This window comes from Gambusia affinis, linkage group LG02, assembly GCF_019740435.1.
Source record: "Gambusia affinis linkage group LG02, SWU_Gaff_1.0, whole genome shotgun sequence".
Taxonomy (NCBI): domain Eukaryota; kingdom Metazoa; phylum Chordata; class Actinopteri; order Cyprinodontiformes; family Poeciliidae; genus Gambusia; species Gambusia affinis.
In genome coordinates, this window is record NC_057869.1 from 12587337 (window position 1) to 12610130 (window position 22794).

At 38.5% G+C, this 22794-nt stretch overlaps 1 protein-coding gene across 1 annotated transcript; it reads right to left on the reverse strand.

The window, feature by feature from the left end:
* Positions 1 to 14240: 14240 nt before the first annotated feature.
* On the reverse strand, positions 14241 to 22272 carry LOC122842594 (kinesin family binding protein). The gene is made up of 13 exons (XM_044136621.1): positions 21733 to 22272; positions 20462 to 20560; positions 19107 to 19186; positions 18290 to 18348; positions 18037 to 18161; positions 17844 to 17937; positions 17149 to 17261; positions 16908 to 17057; positions 16195 to 16269; positions 15226 to 15388; positions 14970 to 15144; positions 14710 to 14895; positions 14241 to 14632 (listed from the first exon to the last, which is right to left on the reverse strand). Exons 1-13 carry the CDS (start codon positions 22255 to 22257, stop codon positions 14494 to 14496), a joined length of 1983 nt encoding a protein of 660 aa, XP_043992556.1. The 5' UTR covers positions 22258 to 22272; the 3' UTR covers positions 14241 to 14493.
* Between the last annotated feature and the right edge of the window lie 522 nt (positions 22273 to 22794).

A 22794-nucleotide genomic window follows, 5' to 3' on the forward strand; every position in this document is an offset into this window, starting at 1 on the left:
CCAGCAGGCTGTCGTCTTCCAGGTCCTGCTCTGTCGGCTTTGCCTCTTCAACAAGAAAACTGCCAGGGAACAACCTCTTCATGCCCCTCAGGTTTTCAACTACAAATACAAGAAGATAAACACATCAGAGGCTGGCAGAGAAACCAAAAAAATTTACTCAAAAAGAAAAGTAGCACTTCAACATAGTTTTACTCAAGTAAAAAAAAATATCCAATCAAGAAATTACTCAAGTAAGAATAAAAATGTATTGGTAGAAAGTACTGAGTAACTGATCAAATTATTATTTAATATTTAAAAATTACATAATCAGACAGATCAAAATCATGATGACAAAAAAAACGACAATAATTTTGGATTGTAACAGAAAATAACAAAATCAGGCAAATTATATATTTTTTCCAGATCAGTTTCTTTCAATAAAAATCTTGTGAAACTCTAAAAACTACAGGTGTGTGTCTGGTGAATTTTTGCATAAAACATCTTTGCTTCACATTCAATGGGTAGATTGTCCAAAACTTTACTCTAGTGAGAGTAAAGATACTTCATAATAAAGTTACTCAAGTAAAAGTAAACAGTAAAAATATTCAGAAAAGTAAATTAAACAGTCCCTGTTTTAAATAATCATTAGAATTATTGGTCTTGTTATTATTACGTGTTATTACATTATTATTGTGCCATCAGATTACTTAAAAATGGTATCAAATTAATATTATTATTATTTGTCGCAATAACTTCTGGAACAAAAAATGTGTCATTGTGACGGGAAGTAATCGAAACCTTTACAGAAATAAAATACATTTGGGTTGAACAGAGTCTGTCTAGGATTCACCGGAGCCCGTCTCACTTTCAGCCGCTCTGGATGCATCAGCGAAAGACGAGTAGTCTGCTGCAGAACCTTCAAAACCAGAGCCTTCTTCCACTGGGATGAACCAAGGGGATTCCCCATCTTCGCTCCTCATCGGTGCCTCCTCGTCCTCCTGCACTTGGTCCTTTGGATCCTGCTCAGGTGGGCTCTCATCCTCCACTGGTTCTGCGTCTCTGCAAAACAGAATGTGGATAAAAATGTTAGGTTTGTTCTCAGGCCTGAAAGAGACAAAACTAAACGACTTTACGTTTCTTTCAGGCAGGTCAAACCATCCTGGCTCCCCTGCTCTCATCAGCAGCACTATTTCCTGTCCTTCCCATTTCGCAGAAGCACCACCCAACTTATTGTGGCCTTCATTGCGCCGCTGTAGGTGAAAGGGGAGCGGACAGGTCGGGAACGTTTAGTGGCTTTTCAGAGCTTCAGTAGCAACAGAGGTGGCTTCTTGGCTACAATAAGTGAAAATACTTGTTTTTTTCAAGTTATTTTAGGATAAAATGTGAATACAGTGCTGTAAAAATTAAGTTTTGTCCTTTATGTTGGAAAAATGGGTTTTATTAGTGCAGGTTTTTCTGATATCACCCCCTTTTTATGCTTTGTTTTCAATCAATTTACTTTTTTAAAATTTGTTTATATTTTTTATATAAGCAAGTTGCTGGACAATTTAGTAAAATGGTTCTTGTAACTATTTTTACTGTCATTATACAATTTTTTCTCTCTTTCCTTGAAGTGTTTTGAACAAACTAACTGCTTGTCTGGCGGTTTTTACTTGCACCACAGTGGCTTAATAAAGCAAATCATAAAATATTTTACGTTCAATTAAAAACCAGTTCCTACAAAAAGTAATCCCAAACAAAAGTGGGGCTCCTCTTAATTTTAGTGACATTCAACTGATGTTGAAAATGAAGAATATTTTCAACATGTTACAAAAATACAAGCGTGTACTATGAGTAGTTTGGGCTTCCTGGATGTACTCATTTTAGATAAAGCCATTATCAACACTTTCCATATCAGCTCTGGCTAAAAATTACTTCTACGTTCTCGCAAGAAACCTCTGAAGATAAACTTAACTGCGGGGCTGTTCTTTATTGGGTTGTTCACTGCCGGGTCTCTACAGCTTTAGCAAAAATATATTTGTGCTTTGTGTTTTACTCTGGATATTCTTGTCTGATAAAAAAAGTAGTTAAATCTGAAATATTTTATTATAAAAACAAATCAAAAGCAGAGGAAATGTTTGCGATGCCGCTTTAGTTTCTTGAAAGACAAAGCCTCATATTCTCATTAGCTTCAACCCTGTGGATTTCAATCCCTAATTTAACAATTTAGCAACATCGTGACTTTCAGCAGCAGCTTATTTTTAATAAATAGTTGAGATATTTGATCAGAAATAAACACGTCCCACAAGACAAAGGTAAGGCAGCACAGATGTTTCTTTGCAATTCAGCTGTTGCTGCTCAAGCTTAAAAAATTCGACAATGTTGGGACGTACGCAGCAATGAAACAATAGACCAGAAGCTGCAGCCCATGTAGCGTCGCAGCCCACTTCCTCCAAACATTTCCTCTGACTTCCTGTTCAAAGTTAGCTGAGAGGCGATGGAGGCTCTGACAGGCTCCAGATATCATGGCGGTCAGAGGATATTCTGACACCCAAGAAGAGCAAGCTTCAGTTTTCTAGGAAACGTCAGTTAAAGAGAAGTTTATGTTTTTTTGCTCACTTCCTGACTTGTAATCTGATTTTACATTTCAGAGGAGCTTCTGTTGGTATTTAACCAGAGTTACAACCCTGACCCAGAAATCATCCAAAACTAAATAATAATACTCCAAGAGTCTAAATGACTTACAGGGAAAGTGCTTGTCTTATTTTTAGAGCTTTGTTTTGTATTTTTTTAACTCCTACATGTCACTTGGTCTCTCATGACTGTAAATAAGCATCATTGAAAAATGTCACAATTTTTCATAGCATGCATATCTAAGAAATAAATCCAGAAGCCTTCTTCTTTAAATTGCAAAACTACTATAAGATAAAAATTGGTGGTTAAGAGGAACTCATAAAGAGGAAACTGTGGGTTCAGATCAAGATTGATGCATCTTTTAACACAAACGTTAGAAAATTGCACGGCATTTCTGAAGCTCAGGCAAACAAACCAATGACACTTTTAAACATCCAAAAGGTGTTTATTTTACAGCTTGGAATGAAATAAAAATTATTCCTTCACATGTCAGATCTCCTAGACTCAAAGGATGTTATGAACTCCTCTGTGTAAAATGCAAATGAGCTCCATCAAAACAAAACGAACACAAAATAAAATGTTAAACGTTTTGAAGTTTGACTTGTCAGTGAAAGGTTTTTATAAACGTTGCTGCTAAGTAAGTCACAAAATGCTACATCTCTTAGCAGTTGAGCATTTTGAAACACCAAAGCAATACTTTAGGGCAGTAGAGCATCCTGAGAGTCTACAGAAATCATTAAGTCTGGCCGTAGATTCTCAATTGGACTTTGACTGGGCCAATCTAGCACATGGATATTCCTTGGTGGTTCTGACTGTATAACAATGGTTGTCTTTTGCACTGTCGTGTACTTAACTCCATCTATGTTCATGATAAATCTCTCCAGCCTCCTTGTTCCTGCTAAAGAAAGTGATCTACTCTGGATGATGCCGCTGCCGCCATGTTTCTCAGGTAAGGTAATGTCTTATTTTTCCACACGGTGAATGCTGGTCTCGTTTTATCAGAGCATCTCTTTTGACATGTTATGCAGCATGACTGCATAACATGTTGCACACAAAAAGCTCCTAATGGATTTCCTTTTGTCTTGTCTTTTAATGGGTTTTTTTTTTTGACAGAATTACCCGTCTCATAAGTGGATCTTTGTGATTTGCAACATACCAAGATGCAAAGAGAAATTAAAGGATTATGGATACGTTTTCATTTTAGTTCTTACCCACTTTCACGATCTGAAAGAACGTGACAATTTTTTAGATAAAGATGTTTCTCTTTTTATGTCATGACTCATCCTACTATTATCAAATGATCGTCCCACCCAGCAACAGATAATAATATTACAACTTAACGATGTGTGCACGTAGTCTAGACTGAAAAAAACATCAGATATGAAACATTAAAGTAAGTCATTAAATGAGAGCATTTGCACCCACAATGCCTTGCAGCAGAGAGATTGCTTCAGCTTCTGAACTGATGCAAAAGTTCAGTTTGCCTTTATTACAACTGCACACTTAAATTAGAAATCAGAATGACCACAAATAGATCTGCAGCCTTTATTTTGCTATTTTGCTTTGTAGCAGTGAAAGAAGGCATATCTTTAATGTTATGAGGATTTGTTTTGATGGCGAGTAAAGATTAGAAAAATACAGCATGAGATTTTCCCGACACATAATAATCTAGGAATTATTTATACTTTTAGTATAAAAGGAAATAAACAAAGCTTCAGCTCAACCCCTTTCATGAATAAACTACAAACTTTTCAAATTGTTGTTGTTTTACTGCAGCTCTCCCCTCTCTGGTTTTCTGCCTGTCTCTTTATTCAGCCATCCACGTTGTCCTCTATTTTTGCCTTTCTTGGCCATGAACCTCACACTTAAATCCACTGTCGAGCAGAGATCACGCGAATACACACACACACACACACACACACACACACACACACACATGCATGCAGACACACAGATCAGACTGAGAGAGGAGTGTGTTAACTAAGGTAAAAGATTCAATGCAACATCAGCATTTCTGCTCATTGTTTTGATGACTCCCCCCCCCCCACTTGGTTAATTTGCTTCTTTGAAGATATTGACTCTCTTTTCTTCCTCTGAGAAACACGTCGTTAACTTGAAGCTGTCCCTCCACGGTGGGAGCCTTCAGAGAGGCAGAGTACTCACAGACGGTCTGTGTCAGACGCCGGCAGCTTGGACGGGAGCTCTGGACTCCACGGCATCCGAGCGCTCTGCTGGGTCACACAGTTGGCCTGGCCGTCCGCAGGATTACATCTCAGAAACTTGTAAGAGGCCGTCCTCGGTGCTCCTATGAAACATCAAGCAGATTCACAGATGTTCAGATGTTTCCTTGAAAACATCTAAACACGCAACCTCAAAACATCTAAACACGCAACCTCACGTTAGGCGGTTGGACCGTTTCATTTCTGGAGCATTTCAGGAGATTGCAACATTATTCTGCAACATGGTGAAAAAAAACGAACTTTATTGAATCTCTTGATTTGGATTTTAGAAGAGGAAGTATCACCATCTCAGCTTTTTCTCAACACGTTGCTGCAAGACGCTCATGTTGCTTCTCTTTTTGTTACATTTGTTCCGTTATAAGTTGCACAGCCTTTAAAAGTTTTGTCGCTACGGTAACGGCCAAAATGTGCATCTCCACACTGAAATCATGCACAAACCATTGATTCATGTCTGTTAGCGATTTATGCAAGCTTTGTGGCTCTTGAGAAATCTTGGGCATGGATGAAGCAAACCTAGTGAAAAAGTAGGATTTCACATGAAAGTGTGTGCAAATGTTTTGCAACACACTGATGCTGCTGCCAAAGGTGTGTGAAGCCCGAGGCAACGTTTAATTTGGTGCCTGGAATCGACCACAGAACCTCTTTAACCTCAGTTTATGCTGTTCATGCTTGATCGTTTCTTCCCACATTGAACTTTTTATGTCCGTTTTTATATTCTTGTTTTTATGCTTGCGTCTTTGTGAAGCACTTTGTGATTTTAATGTGTTTTATAGGCGCTATATTAATAGATTTTACTTACTTTACTTGCAATCATAGAGAGGATATGTTGCTGCATGACTTTAATAGAAGATTCTGGGTTAGTTTAGTTTGATCAGAGGTCATAATCTGAATTTTCTTTCTTTTTCTCCCCGCAAAGAGAGCTTGTTTAAAAAGAAATCAAAACTGAAAACAACAAGAACAGTTGTCATTGACTGTATCATTGAATATAATGTATTCGTTAACTATTTATCTCAATTAAAGGACTAAAATACGATCAAAAATGGTTACAAAATGGGTTGTTTACAGGTACAAAATGGAGGTCAGAAGGAACGAAACTTGAGGGCAGTTTGCGTGCAAAAGGGTGAAATAAACAACATTCCATTAAATACAAACATTTAAAGTCTCCACAATGTATTTTCTCTCCAAAATACATACAGCAGAAACTAATCCACAAATAATACACTAGCTTTGAAATATGACTCTGTTTAACAGCTTTCAAACTATGGTAGTTTAGACAGAAGCAGGAGAAAAGTTTGTTTATATTTTGGGCCGTCCATTTGTTTAATAAGTCAGGTACAACTCATGTTTGGACATTTTAAGTCGCAGATTCTTGTGAAAACTACTTTAAATTGATTATGTGTCAAATATTAGAAAATGAGAAATATATAAATCTATTTTTTTTTATCGATATTACAAGTAAAAACCATTTTCAGCAAATAAAAAAAAAATGTTTTGTGTATTTGCGGTACAAAAACTAAACAGTGACAGTAGGATAAATATTAAGTCTGACTTTACATAAACTCCGGCCTTCCTGTGACGTGAAAAACTCTCCAGCACAAGAAATAACATGTACTGGGGTTTTCCTCACTGAGTTTCCACTGTCCAGACGGGGAGTCCTAACGATGTTCCTCTTTCACATCTCAACAAGCCTCAACCAAACCTGCGTCGGAAATTAAAACGTGTTTTCTCTTTCCGTTTGAACACGATGGAGATCAGCGGCGGAATTGACACATTTTAGCCCAAGTGGTGAAATAAAGCCACTGTAAAGCAACAGAAGTGGGAGTGTTGGATTTCAGGGGGATTTTTACGCGTTTTTGGGAGGGGATCGTGAACCGAGTCACAGTAATTTACAGTAATCCAATTATGTTTGCGCAAATAATGCGTCACGACAGAATTAAAGCAGTTCGACATTTTTGTCACCAATAGACCCCAATATTTCTGTGTGGAGTTAATATTTGGTTTATGATGTTTTTTTTAATGAAAAAATTAATATAATATCAAATTAAAAGTCCGTACACTTAGAGTTTACAGCCCAAATTACCCCAAAAGAAACAACTCTGTCTTCTTTGTGCGCATTTAAGAACCGCGAAGTCGCTAAAAAACCCATTAATGGACTTACCTTTTCCGTCATGCAAGGCGAGGCAGCCGACGACGAGAAGGAGAATCAGTTTCATCCTGAAAGTTCAAAGTTCTTCCCTCCCAAACCAAAAAAACCCTCCAACACGGTGGAAATGCGCTCCTTTCTGAGACGAAGCCTCTGCTTAGTGAGGAGCAGAAGAGTGAACTGTGAAGTACTTCAGGCTGACAAATTCCCCGTAAAAACAGCTCAACCCACCGTGTGCGTCATGGTTTCCTGAAGTCTTCTTCTTGTTCAGAGCTCAGCCAGTGGAAACTTCTACCTTTAGATATCATGAGCTGAGGAAGTCCATAGAGATAAGACGCCAAGATTCAATCTGTGTGTTTTTCTTCTGCATGACAACAGGAAGGGGAGAGGAAGCGACAACTGGACTTAATTAGTTCCCTGACTCCTTTCTTTTTTTTAACATAAATGAGATAAGTTGTGGATTAAGAAGTTCTGACAGTTCAAAATGTTACTTTCTTTATTTACGATCAGAGTTGTAAAATTTTCTTTCCCCTTTTTGCTTTTAGTTTTTGCAGCGTCATAAGAATTTGACAGGAAATAGAGATGAGGCAGATATTTAATGAAATTAGTAAAAGGTTTTCCATCAGCTTTCGTCACTGCTGGGCAGAAAACCAGCTCTGCTCCTTCTTTCCTGTCAGACGAAACCACTTACAAAGAAATGTGAATCAAAAATATTTCTATTTGGAAAATTGTATTTTCACATGCACCGTAATGCTGATGACGTGTCAGCGTCTGGTTGCTCGTTCACACATTTGTAGATATATTTCAAAGAGAATAATCTGTGAGACAGTTCTTTGTCTCACAGATTAATGAGCTTTTGTGTGAAATGTGCAAACGAAACAAAAGCAATATATCGTGGGAAGATGCTACCTGAAGCTGGAAAGTTTCTGTGTCCAGTTTTGTACCTTTACGGACTGAAAGGCCCATCAGGGAGGAAGAAGCAATCTAAAATTCACCCAACTGAGACTTTTGAGTTTTTGATTAAACTAAAAATTAAGCAAGAAGTGTTTGGCCTCAATGACCATCATTACATGTGGAGGAAAAAAAAACTACAAATCTTGCAAGACCAAAAGTACCGTCGTTGCAGCTTTGAAGTAAAAGAGTGGCAGCATCATGCTGAGGAGAGGCTGGTGTGGTTTACGAAACGGATGATGTCATGAGAAAAGAACATGATGTTCTCGATGTGATCGCAAGACATTAGGCAGGAGGTTAAAGCTTGGGGACGACTGAGTCATCTACAGTCGATGATATAAACAGATCATCAGATTAGTAAAGACAACAAAGTGAATATTTTTCAATGGACGTCACTTTAACCTATTGATAAATTGAGGGAGGGATTGAAAGTAAGTAAGAAGGTGATCAACTCAATCTGTTCTGTCAGGAGGAAGGGACCAAAATTACTGAAAGGTTTGTGGAAGAAAACCCAAATCATGACGTTAGAGAAACTTCTGAACATTTTTATTGCTCATTATTAGCTAAATTATATACATTAGTGAACCTTACCGATCAAAAGCAGGAAACATTCAGTGTAGTTTGGCAGCAGACATATATAAAGTCTAAGTAAATATGTGGTTTTGTGCATGTGACCCCCGTAACCATCAGCCTGTGTTTGGTTCGCAGTGTGTTGATGTTGCTGCTGGATTTAATGAGGCACAAATATGCTTCCATATTTGTGCCTCTAATGTGTCTCCATATATCCAGCAGATGTTTGGCACTGGCCAAACATAAGCAAGAACATTAACTTCTTTTTCAAATATATGGACTTAAAGTTTATGTTGTAAATCGCCAACCTTTTTATGTGACCCTACGCAAAAATACAAAACCTAACCAAGTGTTTTTGGTCTAGTTTCTAGTGCAAATATCTTAGTACATTTAAAATAAGAAAAAGGAACTTAGAAGCAACTGAGATAATCTTAATATCGATGAAAGTTTACTATTTCCATTGGCAGATTTTTTCACCCATAAAACATGTTTTCCTGCGTTATAAATACATTAAATTGCCAGTGGAACTAGGACTTTTTCATCAATATTAAGGTATTATTTACTTCAAACAAACACCTCTATCTTTCTTTTGCCCTATTTCAAGTGTGCTAAGATATTTTCTCTAGAAACTAGACCAGAAATACTTGGCAAGTTTTGTGTTTTTGCAGTGTACATTTTTAATGACATTAACAATGGTCATAATACAAAACCTTCAAATGCAGCAATAAAAAAAACAACAACTTTTAAAGCCACACTTAATTGAGAAAAGTAAGTAAATCATGACACTTTTAAGATGTATTATTTTGTATGTTGAAAAGGTGTAAATATTGTGCTATTCAATATAACAGGTAAGCAACACTCCAAATTAAACAGCTGATGATATTAATATTAAATGACCCTGACTCTCGCTGGTTTAATTTGTTAATTTTGCTTACTTATAGCTTTTTTTAAATGTATTTTGGTGTGCAGGTTTATTTAGCCTGTCTTAGTAAATACTTTGTAGAATTACCGCTCGCCAAAGTTGTGATTATTTTAGGTTGTTCTCTGCCAGCGGTGCACACTGAGACACTGAAATGAAAGTCTCTGTTTGTTTAGTGCTGTTGTTCTGCTTTGAGATCAACCTCTGCCCCAATATCAAGTTTACCACAGCCTCCCACCTGAGCTGTAGACCTCTGCAGCTCCCCCATAGTTTCCATGAGCCTCTTGGCTTCTTTTTTTGATAAATTACCTTCTTTGTCCTATGAGAAATTTAATTATGTAGGCATATTTTTATGTTAATTTCTTGAATTCCTGTTGAAAATACCAAAAGTGTTTTTTTCCCTCTCACTCTCTTTGTTTTACTGTTTTTCTTACTCCTGCTCAGCAGGTTTTTCCCTGTGTCCGTTTGTTAAACCTGCTTCTAAAAGCAAAGAGAGAAAGCGATCTTTCAGCTTACACATCGTTACGAGGCTGAAGGAAGTGGTAGCATCAGTTGCTATCATTTTCCTCCAGGAAATGACACACTAGCCTGCCCAGCGTCACGTCTTTGCACAACCGCACTCACACACAAACACAAACACAGTGGAAAGACTCTTATAGGCGTAAATGTTCAACTCAAAAGGTAAATATTGCATGCATCCTTTTGACACTGCTCTTTTTCCAGGTCGATCAATACCTGATCCAATTTAAAACCTGATTTCCAACAGTTTGATGATATTTTTCTAGCTCTTCCTTGGGTTAGTTTGGTGGCTGCTACGTTTCCCTGTAGCAGTCAGTATCGCAAAGGCTAGCAATCTTCTCACCGTGTGGTTTTTTTCCCTCCATCCCATCACAGTATGTGGGTCCAAGTCTATTGTCTGAGGAACCAGAGTTTATAGCACACTGGGTTATTTTCACTCTCTCAGACAGAGCAGCACAGGATCCACCCATTAGCATGCATAATATCACAGTTTTATCCAGCATATTTACCAGCAGTAACTCTAAGTGATCCTTCTCTACACGACTTCATCAGTCTTCATCGCACGTCATTGTACAGGAATTTCGGCCCTCTCTTCTTCTCAACAGTTCTAGTCCACTTCAGTTTATCTGTTGGACAGATGGTCCCACATTTGTCTCTTAATGTCTCTTAAATACTTTGGTTTACTAGTCAAACAAAGACGTTTGTGGCAGATCTAATCGTTGTCTCTGCCCAAGTCCTAAACCAGCAAAATAAACTCGTGTCCTCGGCTGTGCTCAATTTTCGGTTTGGGGTGTTTGTGATGAAATGGCGCGTTTGGTTCTCCTAAAACATCTGAACTTTGGTTTCTTCTGCATAAAGACAAACTGTTCCTACAGGCAATCAGATGAGACTTTGCAGACTTGAGAAGTGCTGGCTCCTAAGGTTTTCATTCCTGGCAGTGTTTGCACACAAACCAAACTAGTTGAGCATGGCTTGTAAAATGGTAAATTAAGGCCTGGGGGGTTTAAGATGTGGTTTTTGCGGCGGATTGCATGATGTTGCCTTGTTGTTAACTTGCGTGGCAGCTGTTTTAATGGCTTTCCACTTGTGAGTATTTTGTATATAATTTTAAATGTATATTTTCAATGCAAACAGCTATAAAAAAGATATGATAGTTGCTTCATGCTTTACTTATATATTATATCAATATATTAGACCCCACCAGGATAATAAGCATGTAAGGTAATGAATGGATGGCTTAATAAAAATGTTATGATTGAATTGAAATTATGGAGCTCAGATTGATAAAATAATCCCCCTGAGATTACCAACACAACTTGTTTCCTCTAATGTCTTTGCTGTTGTGCTAAAGCTTAAAAAACTTAAGAATATTCCTTAGAAGTATCAAGACTATATAATTATAGGGATTTTATTTACAGTTTCAGAAATGTGCAGTTCAGGTTCTCTTGAAGTTGGGAAATGTGCATTTAGTAATAGTTGCAGTTTTTTTGAATATATATGTAAGATTTCTTAATATTGCTGACATGTCCAGATGTTAACGTTTTAAAACTCTACAGTATTTTCCATTTTGTAGAATTAGAAAAAGTTGTTTTGAAACAAACTATTTGTATCATGAGCAGCACTCCCACAAACACTCAATCACAGCAAGAGTGTAGGCTTTGTGAGTTGGGGATGCTCTTAACTTTAAGAAACAAATTACTTCTGGTCTCTGAAACAATTCACCAGGGAGTCATTACTTTAGTTTGTCATCTTCCACCACAGCAGCTACTGGGCGGATTTGTGGCCTCACCAAGATGGATGGTTTAACTTGGGAATGTAAACATCAGTCGACTACACCATAGAATCACCAGATTGCCATGGTGTTAAAGCCACACCGTCTTCCACTAGTAGTGCGTCACCACAAACCTCCAATGCCTGCACAGAGGAAGTAGCAGTAAATGGTTGACTGTGCATGGGCTCATTGCTTGCTGGAAATTGGTCAGGATGTAAGCCCACACTCCTGACCTCTTTCGCAAAGGCTCCTCTTCAGCACGGAACAGAAAGTTATGATTAAGTAATCTTTGAATTTGACGGCGATGCAGTTTTTGCTACGCAGTCTGATGCACGTTGCACTTTGCACTGTAGGTTGCGATTGTTCTAATTTAGAGGAAAAAGACAAAGGTGACAGGCAACACTGCCTTACTGGAAATGGCCCCATCATATAAAGGTCAACATGAATTTATAGACCATAAATAAGTAGCTACATTATGTTTAAGATAAATAATTGAGGTTTAAATTGTTTTTTTTTTTGTTTTGTTTTTTTGTTTTTTTACCCTCTGAGTATTAAACAGATTATTGAAGAATAAATCTAAAACTCATCTGCACTGACAATTTTAAAACTGACATTTATTTTTTATTTAAAATCAGTAAACTTCACTTCAGATTGGGGCTGGGGAATAAATTGCTTACAACAGCGATTTATTTTTAGCTATTGTTAGCTAACAATACCAACAGCTATCGGTACTAATCTATTGACCAATATTCATTGGCGTTCAGTAAATTCCACTAAACAACGATCCACGACCGCACAGCGTTCTGGGAGATGTAGGCAGAGGAAAAGGTTTAGCCGCTGTGTCTTAACCTCTCCCAGCCAGCTAAGCTAGGTGAGCGACATCGGCTAACTCACTCACTTTTTGGTTACCTAGCAACAACTTGTCGAGTAGCTTGAACAGCAGCAGTTTCAAGTTTCGCCACCATCCCTTACAACTGCTTCAAAGTAAACAGCAGCGAGGCGCGATCAGAGAAAATGAGTAGAACAGCTCAAAAGGAAAACTGTGAACCGAAACACAAAAGGTCACGTCACCAGTTTGGCAGTATTTATTATGTCTAAAACAAAACAAAACAAAAAAATCCTAATCAATAAAATCCGATACGCTTTTCATCCAAATCGTTCAGCCCTACTTTACATGATGTTTAGGTACATCTAAAATTATTTAATCCCTATTAGCTATTTTTATTTTAAAAATTCTAAATCATTTGGGTCTTTGAGATACAATATTTGCAGTCTTGTAGTTATTATTAAATCCCCTGAACACAATTTTTCACAAGAGCAAATTTGATGCAAATGAGCTTTGATATAAACCTCTCCTGATGGAACCAGTAAGGATACAACACCTTAAATACCACGGCAGAAGACACTATTTCATTGCTCATTAATATGAAAGAGGATTATATTATCTTGCACAAATAAGGTGCAACTAAGTTTTAGGTTTTACACATTATATTGAACAGCCAAGGGATTCATCCTTGAACTCTAATACACAATTACTGATCCAAAAAGCATAAGAAGTCGGATCCAATTTGCTCACAAGCATGCAAATAAGTCAAAGGAGTTTTTGGATTTTGTTCTATGAAGAATCAAACTGCAAACCTCCTGAAAAGAACACAGTGGTGGCTGAGTGATGCTTTGGGGCTACATCGTTTCCTCTTACAGAGGAAACCATCATCATATGGAGTGTAAGATAAAGTTTATAAAAGTGTCAGCGTGTCTGTAAGGAAAGTGGAAGTTTGGGTGTCAGCGGTGATTCAACCAAACGGGACAAATGCATCTCAAAGTTCTCCGAGGCTTTGTTTCTAAACGAACTCTGGAAGACGAGGGAGTGGCCATTGCACACAGCTGCAAAAATGAAGAATATTATTGAAATGAAGGGAGTAACTCGTGAACTCTGAAGAATGCTAGAAAAGCTTTGAGTCACATTTACAGAAGCAAAGTTTCTCAGTCTTCAAGATGCTTTTAATTTTGAAATACTACTTGTATTGGGATCTTTAAAACGCTCTTCATTTGAGGTTTATTGAAAACATGCAATAAATTTATATTACAGTTTTTTCTGTTCATCTGTTTTGTTGTAAAATGATGTTAAATCAAGATTAAATTAATCTACTCTGGGGAAGTTTAATCTAATGTCATACAATGGAAAAATAAGAAAAACTTTTTGAAATTATTTGCTTTTCAACTAGATAATACAGACATTATAGAGAACAAACTCTACTCTATACTACAGAATGTACTGCATAATTCAAACTAAATAAATGTATGTTAAAAATACAGAACAAAATCTTGAGAAGTAAGTTTAAGGACATATTAACATTTTACTAATAAACCCCAAAAATGTTGAGTTTAACATAGAAGGAATGTTAATTTGAAGAGGCTAACAAGAGTCTGTTTTCTGTTTCTTCAGTGTTGAAAAATAAAATAATTCTCTAGAAATATACACAACCTTTGCTTCCATCTCGTCAGCCATGTTCTGGATATCTGACCGACCGGGAATCAAAGACGAATTAATCACAACATTTATTGCACAATATTGAGAGCACTTTGCAGCAGTTACAGGTCTTGATGCATTCGAAAGCAGCATGCTAAACACAGGAAAACAAACAGAATTTAGCACATGAAGAACAAGAATCCACATTTCGGCTTCTTTGACTGCAGAGAGTTCGTCGACAGTGTTGGGATACATTTTGATTGGGTCATTTAAGGTAATAAGATCACTGAAGCTTTAGTTAAGAGCAAAACTCGGCCCTTAGTTGTTTGCAGCCATCCTGGATTTCAGGCGGTTGATCTTCAGAGGGAGGAGGCCGACCATCTCCGTACTCAGCTCCAGCTCCGTCTCCACGGCAGCGGGCGCTTCAGGGTGCGCCTCGCAGTACTGCACCACGTACCTACACAGCAGTTTTAGCATTTAAAACATACTGCGCCCAACACGGCAGAGCAGCTTTAAAAATGTGTGTGGTCCTACTTGTAGTTTTCCAGAGCTCTGTTGAGGTTTTCCAGCTGGACTGGAGGTGAGGAGCTGATCAGTTTGCTGTGAAGTCGGGCCACTCTGAAACGGGCCACCAGCGCCGGTCTGAGCACCTCCTCCTCCAGATGTTCAGGAGGTTTCCCTTCTGGTGAGCACAGAGAGTCCAGGAACATCTGGAAGTACCTGCAGAGGAAAGGAGGTTAAGTCGTTGAAGAATACGTTGAAATCCCAGAGAAACTCCGTGAGTGGAAACTCACTTGGCAGAGGCAGAGCAGAGATGGTTGAATTTCTTAATAGTGTGGCCGTCTAGGGAATGGTTATCAGCTTGTCTGTTGGCCAGAGTCAGCTTCAAGTCCATCATTTCATTGTAGGTCTCAGCCAACTCAAACATCAGCTGTCTGCGGATCAGCAGGTAGTATCTGGAGTTCAAGTCTGCAGAAGAACAGACCGATGGGACGTCAACCAACAGCCCGAACACTTTAGAGTCAGAATAAAAGGTCAGAGGACCGGTACCGTTGCAGATCGGCTCCAACATGTCAACTCTTCGCTTGTGCATCTTGCAGCGCCGCTCCAAATCCTCCTCGAAGAAGGCCAGGGCCCGGAACAGGGAGCTGTGGTCCTGCAGGATCTCTATGTGGTCCGTCACATAGCCGTCCATCTGGAAGTACTCCTTAGCCTTTTAATCACAGTGAGGACGGACACAGAAAATCTATTAGACAAACATTTCACATGGTTCTGCATCAGCTTGCATGCATGGCTTCACTGCGGTAACGTCATGCAAAATACGTGGCTTTAATAAAAACTGAAACTCTTTTCTTTAGGTTGACCACAATGTACAACTGAGACACATTCGACAGTTTATCAAGAGACGTTTCAGGCAACGGTTGCCCAATTTGGTGAGGTGCAATCATCACTGGAAAATAGGATGCAGATTTTGGGAGGATATTATCATGTACTATGAAGTCAGACTCTCCATGCCAACAATATAAAAATCTCTAGAAATAATGACGAGCCCACTGCACTGAACTGCATTGAAAATCACTAAATATTGATTCCTGAACTCTTCCTGAGTTAAAACTTCAGTATTGTTGTTTCTAAAGCAACATGAACTTGTTTTCTTTGCACTATTTGAGGTCTGAAGGCTCTGCATCTTCTTTTTTCTCATTTTCTGGAAATAAATTCTAGATTTTTGGTTGGAATTTCAGAGACACGTTGTCAATAGTTCATAGAATAAAAGAACAATGTTCATTTTACTCAAACACAAACCTATAAAGAGTAAAAGAGTTAATTCTAGCTGATATCATCCGTTAAAATCCCTTGTTTACCTGTGTATGGATTTAGAATATTGATTAGATGGCAATCTAATCAATTTACTAACATGTTAGAACAGGTTAGGATGTTTTAACATAGATATTTGTAAAGTTTGTCTCTCACAGACATGAGTACAGCGTGGGCACCAACGTTTCTGTTTATGCATCATACCTGTGTTACGTAGTTCTGTCCCACCAAAAACACAGTTCTGGCCTCCGTGAAGTCCAAAGGGAACAAACACATCACCTGTAAACAAGAACATAATAAAGTGACTTTGATGTCACCTACTACAAAGAAAGCAGTTGCTAAGTGCACAATGGTGCCCAATAAAGAGAAGGTAATCATATTTTAATTCACACATAATTATCCCTCCTAGCTGAGAACACTCATGTTATTGATTATGCAGCTTACAAAAGCATTAAAACTTTTAACTCTTGTACATTTTAAAAGGGACCGATTATGCAAAATGCACTTTTTGCCTGTTTTTGTATTTCCATTTGGGTCTTAACTTCTTCTGCTAACAGTTCAAGTCCTAACAAATAAAAACATCCAGCTGTTTTCTGGTAATGAGTTCATCTTTTGTGTTGTCTGGAAAACGAGCCGTTTCAAAAACCTCCTGATTATTAAGTCACAATCAGGGTGTTTGCCTGTTACCTGGCAACCCAAGAGGATCTCCAGCATGTTTGGTTTTACCGCTGCATGTGCTGTACAATGGCTGCTGGAAAAGACAAGTGTTTTGTTCTTGACTTAACACCCAGAAACCACTTGCTGCTTTCCTCTTGGTTGTGCAGGAGGCTCCACTTCTTCTGCTTTTTGGTTAAAGATGCCTACAATTCACTTGTTTGCAGTTCAAACACGACTGAAAGCATCCGACACATTCAGACCTTTTCCTCCACACTCGCGATGGAATCAAAGGTATCTTCAGATCCGAACAGCAGAGCGCTCTTCCTCCCCTTTTCTTCCTCCTCCTCCTCCTGTCTTCTTGCTCTTTTCAGCTCGTCTTGGCGATCAGTATCCAGCTCACCGATGTTATCCTGAACGTACAATCAAAAGAGCTTCTTTTGATACTTTGGAGATTCACACAGTTTGCGTCTGCAGATGTGAAGTCGTACGACTGCGCCGTACCTCCAGCAGCTTCTTGGCATCCTGCAGGAGATTGAGGCAGTATTTGATCCAACATCTGGCGATCTCTGCTCTCTTCTGCTGGAGATGCTCCCTGCGCTCGCTCTCTGTCTCACCTGTGAAGATGTCCCGCGGCAGAGGAAAGTTTAGAAAAAAACTGGTTCAGTTCTTTTAAGCAGCTCAATTTACTTAGAGGAAATATTAAAAAAATAAGTTTTTTTTAATTTGCTTGAAGCAATAAACAGAAAACTCGCTACATATTTTCTTACTTAAATGTGAGTTATAACACAAAGCCTATTATTCACATATCAGTGAAGTGCATACCTGTCACAAGAACAAATTTTGCAGCACCATAAATTATTCCAGAGTTGTTTTGAGATCATTTACAAGGAATGTAATGAAAGAAGCATAATAATGCAAGAACACATTCTTTAAAAAAATCAATAAACTTGAAATTTTAATGAACATTTAAAAATTGACCTGTAAGATATTTTAAATATCCAAAATAAATAAACAAAACAACAAATAAAATGAACTATGACGTCTGTAAACCAAAGCTCTCTGAAGACTTTTGTCGTCAAGTTTTTGGTAGAAAGAGGGAGACAATAAATCATGCAAATGGAAACTATTGAGCTTGTTTTAATTTATTAATTGCGATTGATAAATCTATTACTTATTGTGACAGTGGAGATATTTACTTTCTTGTGCGGCGGCTTCAGAGGGAACCTCTCCAGCCAAACCTGAGATAACAGTAGCTGCAGCAAGGCAGTGTCGGCCCTCCATGTATCGGCCCTGAAAGAACAAAAACATTCAGCTTTACCCTTTAAAATGAAGTTAAAACAGGTTCATGCAGATCGCTTACGTTTCTGATCAAAGTAATCAATGCCTCACCTTTGTGATATAATACTGGGACAGTGTGGCAGCATTCAGAGCCCACTCCATTGGACTGAACTGGTTTAACTGGAGTTGTCTCTGCAGGGTGCTGTGGCAGTAGGTGGCAGCGCGCTCGTTTTCACCTGACACACAAAACAAGACAATATTATTACCACCAAACACGACATGACCGCAATACATTTATCAATATATTTGATTAATACTCATAAAATCAGACACTAATCAATATTTGTATAATCCTCAAACTTACCAAGGTTCTTATAAACTTGAGCAAGGTAGTACATGGTGTGGGTGTAAGCCAACTCAAACCTGATAACAGGGGAGGTGAGATAAGAGACACGGACAAGATAAAACTTATGAAAAAAATAAAAACATTTAATCTAGATCAATTTTCAAAAATATGCATCCTCAGCGTTCAATTTCTTTCTTCTGTTTATTTTATGGCTGCAATAAATAATTATTTCAGTAACCGATTATTCAGTCCATCAATCTGCAGGTTTTTTCATTAAACTACTACAATGTTTGACAATTTATGCGAATAATTAAATTCCTCTAAAATAAGAAAGACACAGCATTGCTTTTGTGAACGCTTGATCATTTGTAGAAAAGGAAACACTTACAGGTAAAAACACACTTAACATCAACATGTTAAAAGACCATCAGACCTTTCTGCTAAACTAATCTAATGCTGGCACTTAAGTAGTTTTGGGTGGAAAATATTTACAAACATTTGTGCTTTTTTTTTAAATCTTCAATGCAAAATGTTTATAGTTCTTGAACATTTTTGGCTTAATTACAGCTCTGAGTGTGTTCTTCTTTTATCAAATTGCCTTTTTTTGAGTTCGAATACTCAAATCAATGATTAATCAATGACTAAATTAGTTAGCAATTACTTCAATAACCCGATAAATAGTTTCAGCCCTAGTTTGTTTATCACTTAAACTCCCAACCAAACATACAGATGTTTGTGGTTATAATGTGGAAACACTTCAGAAACAACTAAAGTTGTAAAAATTCATTTTTAGAGCACTGTAAGGCAGGCGATGCACACGGATAAAAGAAACAACCTCTTAGTTCTTTCCTGATGTGTCAGCAGGTTCTCCTCCGTAGTGAAGTACTCCGTCATGTCGGTCGGAGGCCTCCCATCCTGGATGAGATGAAGAAAACACAAAAACCAAACAGGCCGAAAGGTCAAACGTCGGAAGTCTGGAAAGTCTGTCAGACCAAACATGATGTGTTGAAGCTGCTGAGCAAAAACAGCAGAGGGAGACAGAGTTACAGAGGAGAGCGTGCAGAGAGCGCTGGGAGGAAGACTAAACAAAGGGGGAGAGAATGCAGAAGAAGAGACTTGAGGAGATAAGCATGAAGAAGGAAGCTGAGTAGACAGATCTGAAACAAAGTGATAAAGTCAAGATAGCGTCTGCCTGCAAATCTAAGAAAGGCATGCATTTATATTCCATTACTGTGTCTCAGTGGATATAAAACTAATTCTTTAGCCTGACACAGCAGGTCTAAAGTGAGGTACATCTGAAAAGATCGTTAGCAGCACATGGACATTGGATTTTTTTTTAACTTGTCATCTGTGGAAAAACTGCTGTGACTCAGTATTGTGGACATGTCACTGCTGGAATGATGCTTAACATGGCGGTGGAACAACTGCAAGGTTTCATCCAGAGAACCTGCTAAGCCTGATGGTTGGGTGCTAGGGCAGTCATTCATCCAGCAGCCCACCGTGTTTTTGAGTTAAAAAATGTTTAAAATTGACAAAAAATTTTAAAATACCACTTGATAATTACGTGTTATTGGAAAATTGGAAGATTAATATCTGAACACCAACTACAAAGTCTTAAAAAAATTCAATTAATAAAAAAAAACTTAAAGCAATGCTTAGCCTGGTGGGGGCACAAGTAAAGCCTGGTGGCCCGCCAGGCTTATAATACACTGGGGGGAAAACCTGAATTGCCTCATAAATATGACAAACTGAACATTGTTTCCATCATGAGATGATATAAAGGAGTACAGACAACAGAAAAACATCAGAGGAAACAAAATGGAAAAAGTTTCAATATTTAAGATGGCGGCCTGTAACAAGCAGTAATGATGTGGGCAAAGATTTTATTATAATTATTAGTGATGTTTTTGTAGATTAAAACTGAGAAAGCAGTTAAATTAATAAACCTGAATAAAAATGTTGAGGTTTTCAGACATGAATTAGAATTATCTAGATAATAAATGTTTCAATATATCAAAAAATGACCATTCCTGGTAAGTGATTGGTGTGGCTAAATATTTTTGGTGAAACGGATCACTTACAGGCTTTTTTGTTCAATGTTTGTGTGTACACCGTACATTAAATTAAATAACCAAGACCTGAAACGTATTTAAATGTCCTATTTTTCCACCGTGAAGGCAGCAGCCTCACCTCCTTCATGTAGCGTTGGTAGATGGACTCTGCTGATTCCAGGAAGCCCTGCGCTGTCTCGGTCTCATCACGGCCAGCCCACAGGATTCCCAGCTGGTTCTGAAAGCACACAGGACCAACTCATGATCACCATCAGCTGATGAACTCCACACTGGGGTGATTGTAAAGACTGAAACCACAACATGCGACCCAATGGACCTTACCAAGCTCCGCCCACAACCGACCCACGTGACCGCAAGTCTCACAAGCAAAGCCTCGTAGCGCATTGTTTCTATGTAAACATGACTCCATTAGTGCATTATTTCTACCGGATTTTCACAATATATAGGCTACTAAAATGGACAGAGGAAATACCAAGTTCATGTCATCATCTGGGAGGAGGTTACTGGTTTCTCAGTCACAAGCTGGTTGCAAACCTGAGGCCAGCAGGTGTCAGTCGGTCAGTTATGGTAGATCTGAAATTTGGTTTGATGACCTCAATATGAGAAGCTACAGACTGATAAGAGGAACCAAAGAGCTCCGTTACGGTAAAGAAGCCATTTGTTTGTTAAAATTTTATGAAATCTATTTGTTCCTTTTGATGTTTGTTATGAATGACGTATAATCATAAACAAACAGGGTAATTAGTCCAACGTTTAGAAACTACAGCGGCTGTAATGAGCCACAGCAAATGTAAACAAAGGTAAAATAACCCGAACAGGTGATCAACTCAAAACCATTCGTACCTTTTTAGTCTGTCTCTCTTTGTAGTTTAAGCACACTTGTTACCGTATCAACCGCCTGCGCCCCGCAAGACGAGCAAAGATTACGTTAAAAACATAACATTCACTCCGTTACGATATCAAGTTTCCAGGCTTGATATTTATTTCTGGATTATTAATCAGCGCTTCCCTGAACACAGCGATGGTTGATTGACCAGCTGTACTTTGTGCTAGAGTGGCTAACACGAGTAACAGTTTAGTCCAAAGCGTTTTCTGCTAAAATAAAATCTTTAGTGTGTGTCAGATACAGTACACGTTGCATATTGATCTGTTTAGCTAACGTTAGACTGTGTAGCAGACAGGCTTCAAGGTGTAGAAGTTGTATCAGAACTGCTATTATGCGGTACTTAGCTAACGAAAAGCTCGTGTTTGTGAGACTGCCACCCACGTGACCACGTAGAATGAGCATCAGCCAATGAAAAGCGGCCCCTCTGGTAAGGTCCATACTGCTATATTACGAGCCGTACGGAGCCACGTTTATGTAAAAATAAAAGGGAACATAGTTTTTACCCTGACATGGATGAACAGTGACACATTCTCCGAGGACACCCTACATTTCTCCAGCATTTTCATGCAGTTCATCAGATGCTCCTGCCCGGCTGACAGCTCCTCCGTGTCCACATGGTTGACGCCCAGGTAGTACTCCACAGCCCCGAGCTTAGCTGCCCGCATCCCGGCTGGGGAGTCGCCGCTGAAACCCTTGCTGAACGCATCCTCTGTCTGGCCGTCCACCGGTTGGTCTGGGGGCCGTTGCTCGCAGTTCTCCCCGCCCGCGTCCTCCTCTCTGTCCCCGGCCTCGAAGCTCTTCAGCGAGCAGTAAACTTCTCTCAGGAGCTCCCTGGCTTTGTATTTGGAGCGAAACGGGTCGTTTTCTGGGTCATTTCGGGACTCTGTTTCGGTGAGACGTTGGGCGTTGGTGAATTTGTCGCAGATGGATCTCCACTCTACGCTGTTAATGGAAGCCATGTTTGTTTTCTTCTCCGTCATGCGGCTACAGGATGGCAGTAGAATGCCAACGAAGCATTTTACTGCCATCTAGTGGAATAATGTAGTCATGACTACCAAATAAGTCATTTTTTAAAGTTCAGCTTTCGACGAAATTCAGAAATATTTCTGCTCATTTATATTCTAATGAAACTTAAAGACAAATTAACAATTTTTTAGACACCTAGATTTAAGCTTCACTTGTATTCATAGATTTACCTGCAGAGAAATGATTTTCAAGCTAATTCAAATTGCATAATAAAAACAAAAACAAAAATAAGTTTCCCAAAAATTAGAATATACAAAAAAATATATTTTTTTCACTTAAATTTACATTTAAGTGGTAAATAATGCCAATGTTTTGACTGACACACTTTTGGGAGAAGTTTGCCAGTGTTCTAATTGTCCAGCAGAAAATCATCAACATCCTCCACTAAGAGGTTAATAAGCCACAAAGGTCAAGAAGTGTCACCACACACACATCTGGGTTCAACACAAAATCTACAACTGACCACTTCTAAAACAGAGACATCAGAGTATTAAAAGCTGCATCTGTCTTCACAGTGTGCGGTAAAAGAAGGCAACATC

Excerpts from the sequence above, each read along its gene's own strand:
- LOC122842594 (XM_044136621.1), bottom strand. The coding sequence starts at position 22,257 with ATGGCAGTAAAATGCTTCGTTGGCATTCTACTGCCATCCTGTAGCCGC. Across the intron at positions 18,162-18,289 it reads TCAAGTTTATAAGAACCTTG|GTGAAAACGAGCGCGCTGCC; the intron begins GTAAGTTTGAGG and ends TTTGTGTGTCAG. Across the intron at positions 16,270-16,907 it reads TCGCGAGTGTGGAGGAAAAG|GTGATGTGTTTGTTCCCTTT; the intron begins GTCTGAATGTGT and ends TCTTGTTTACAG.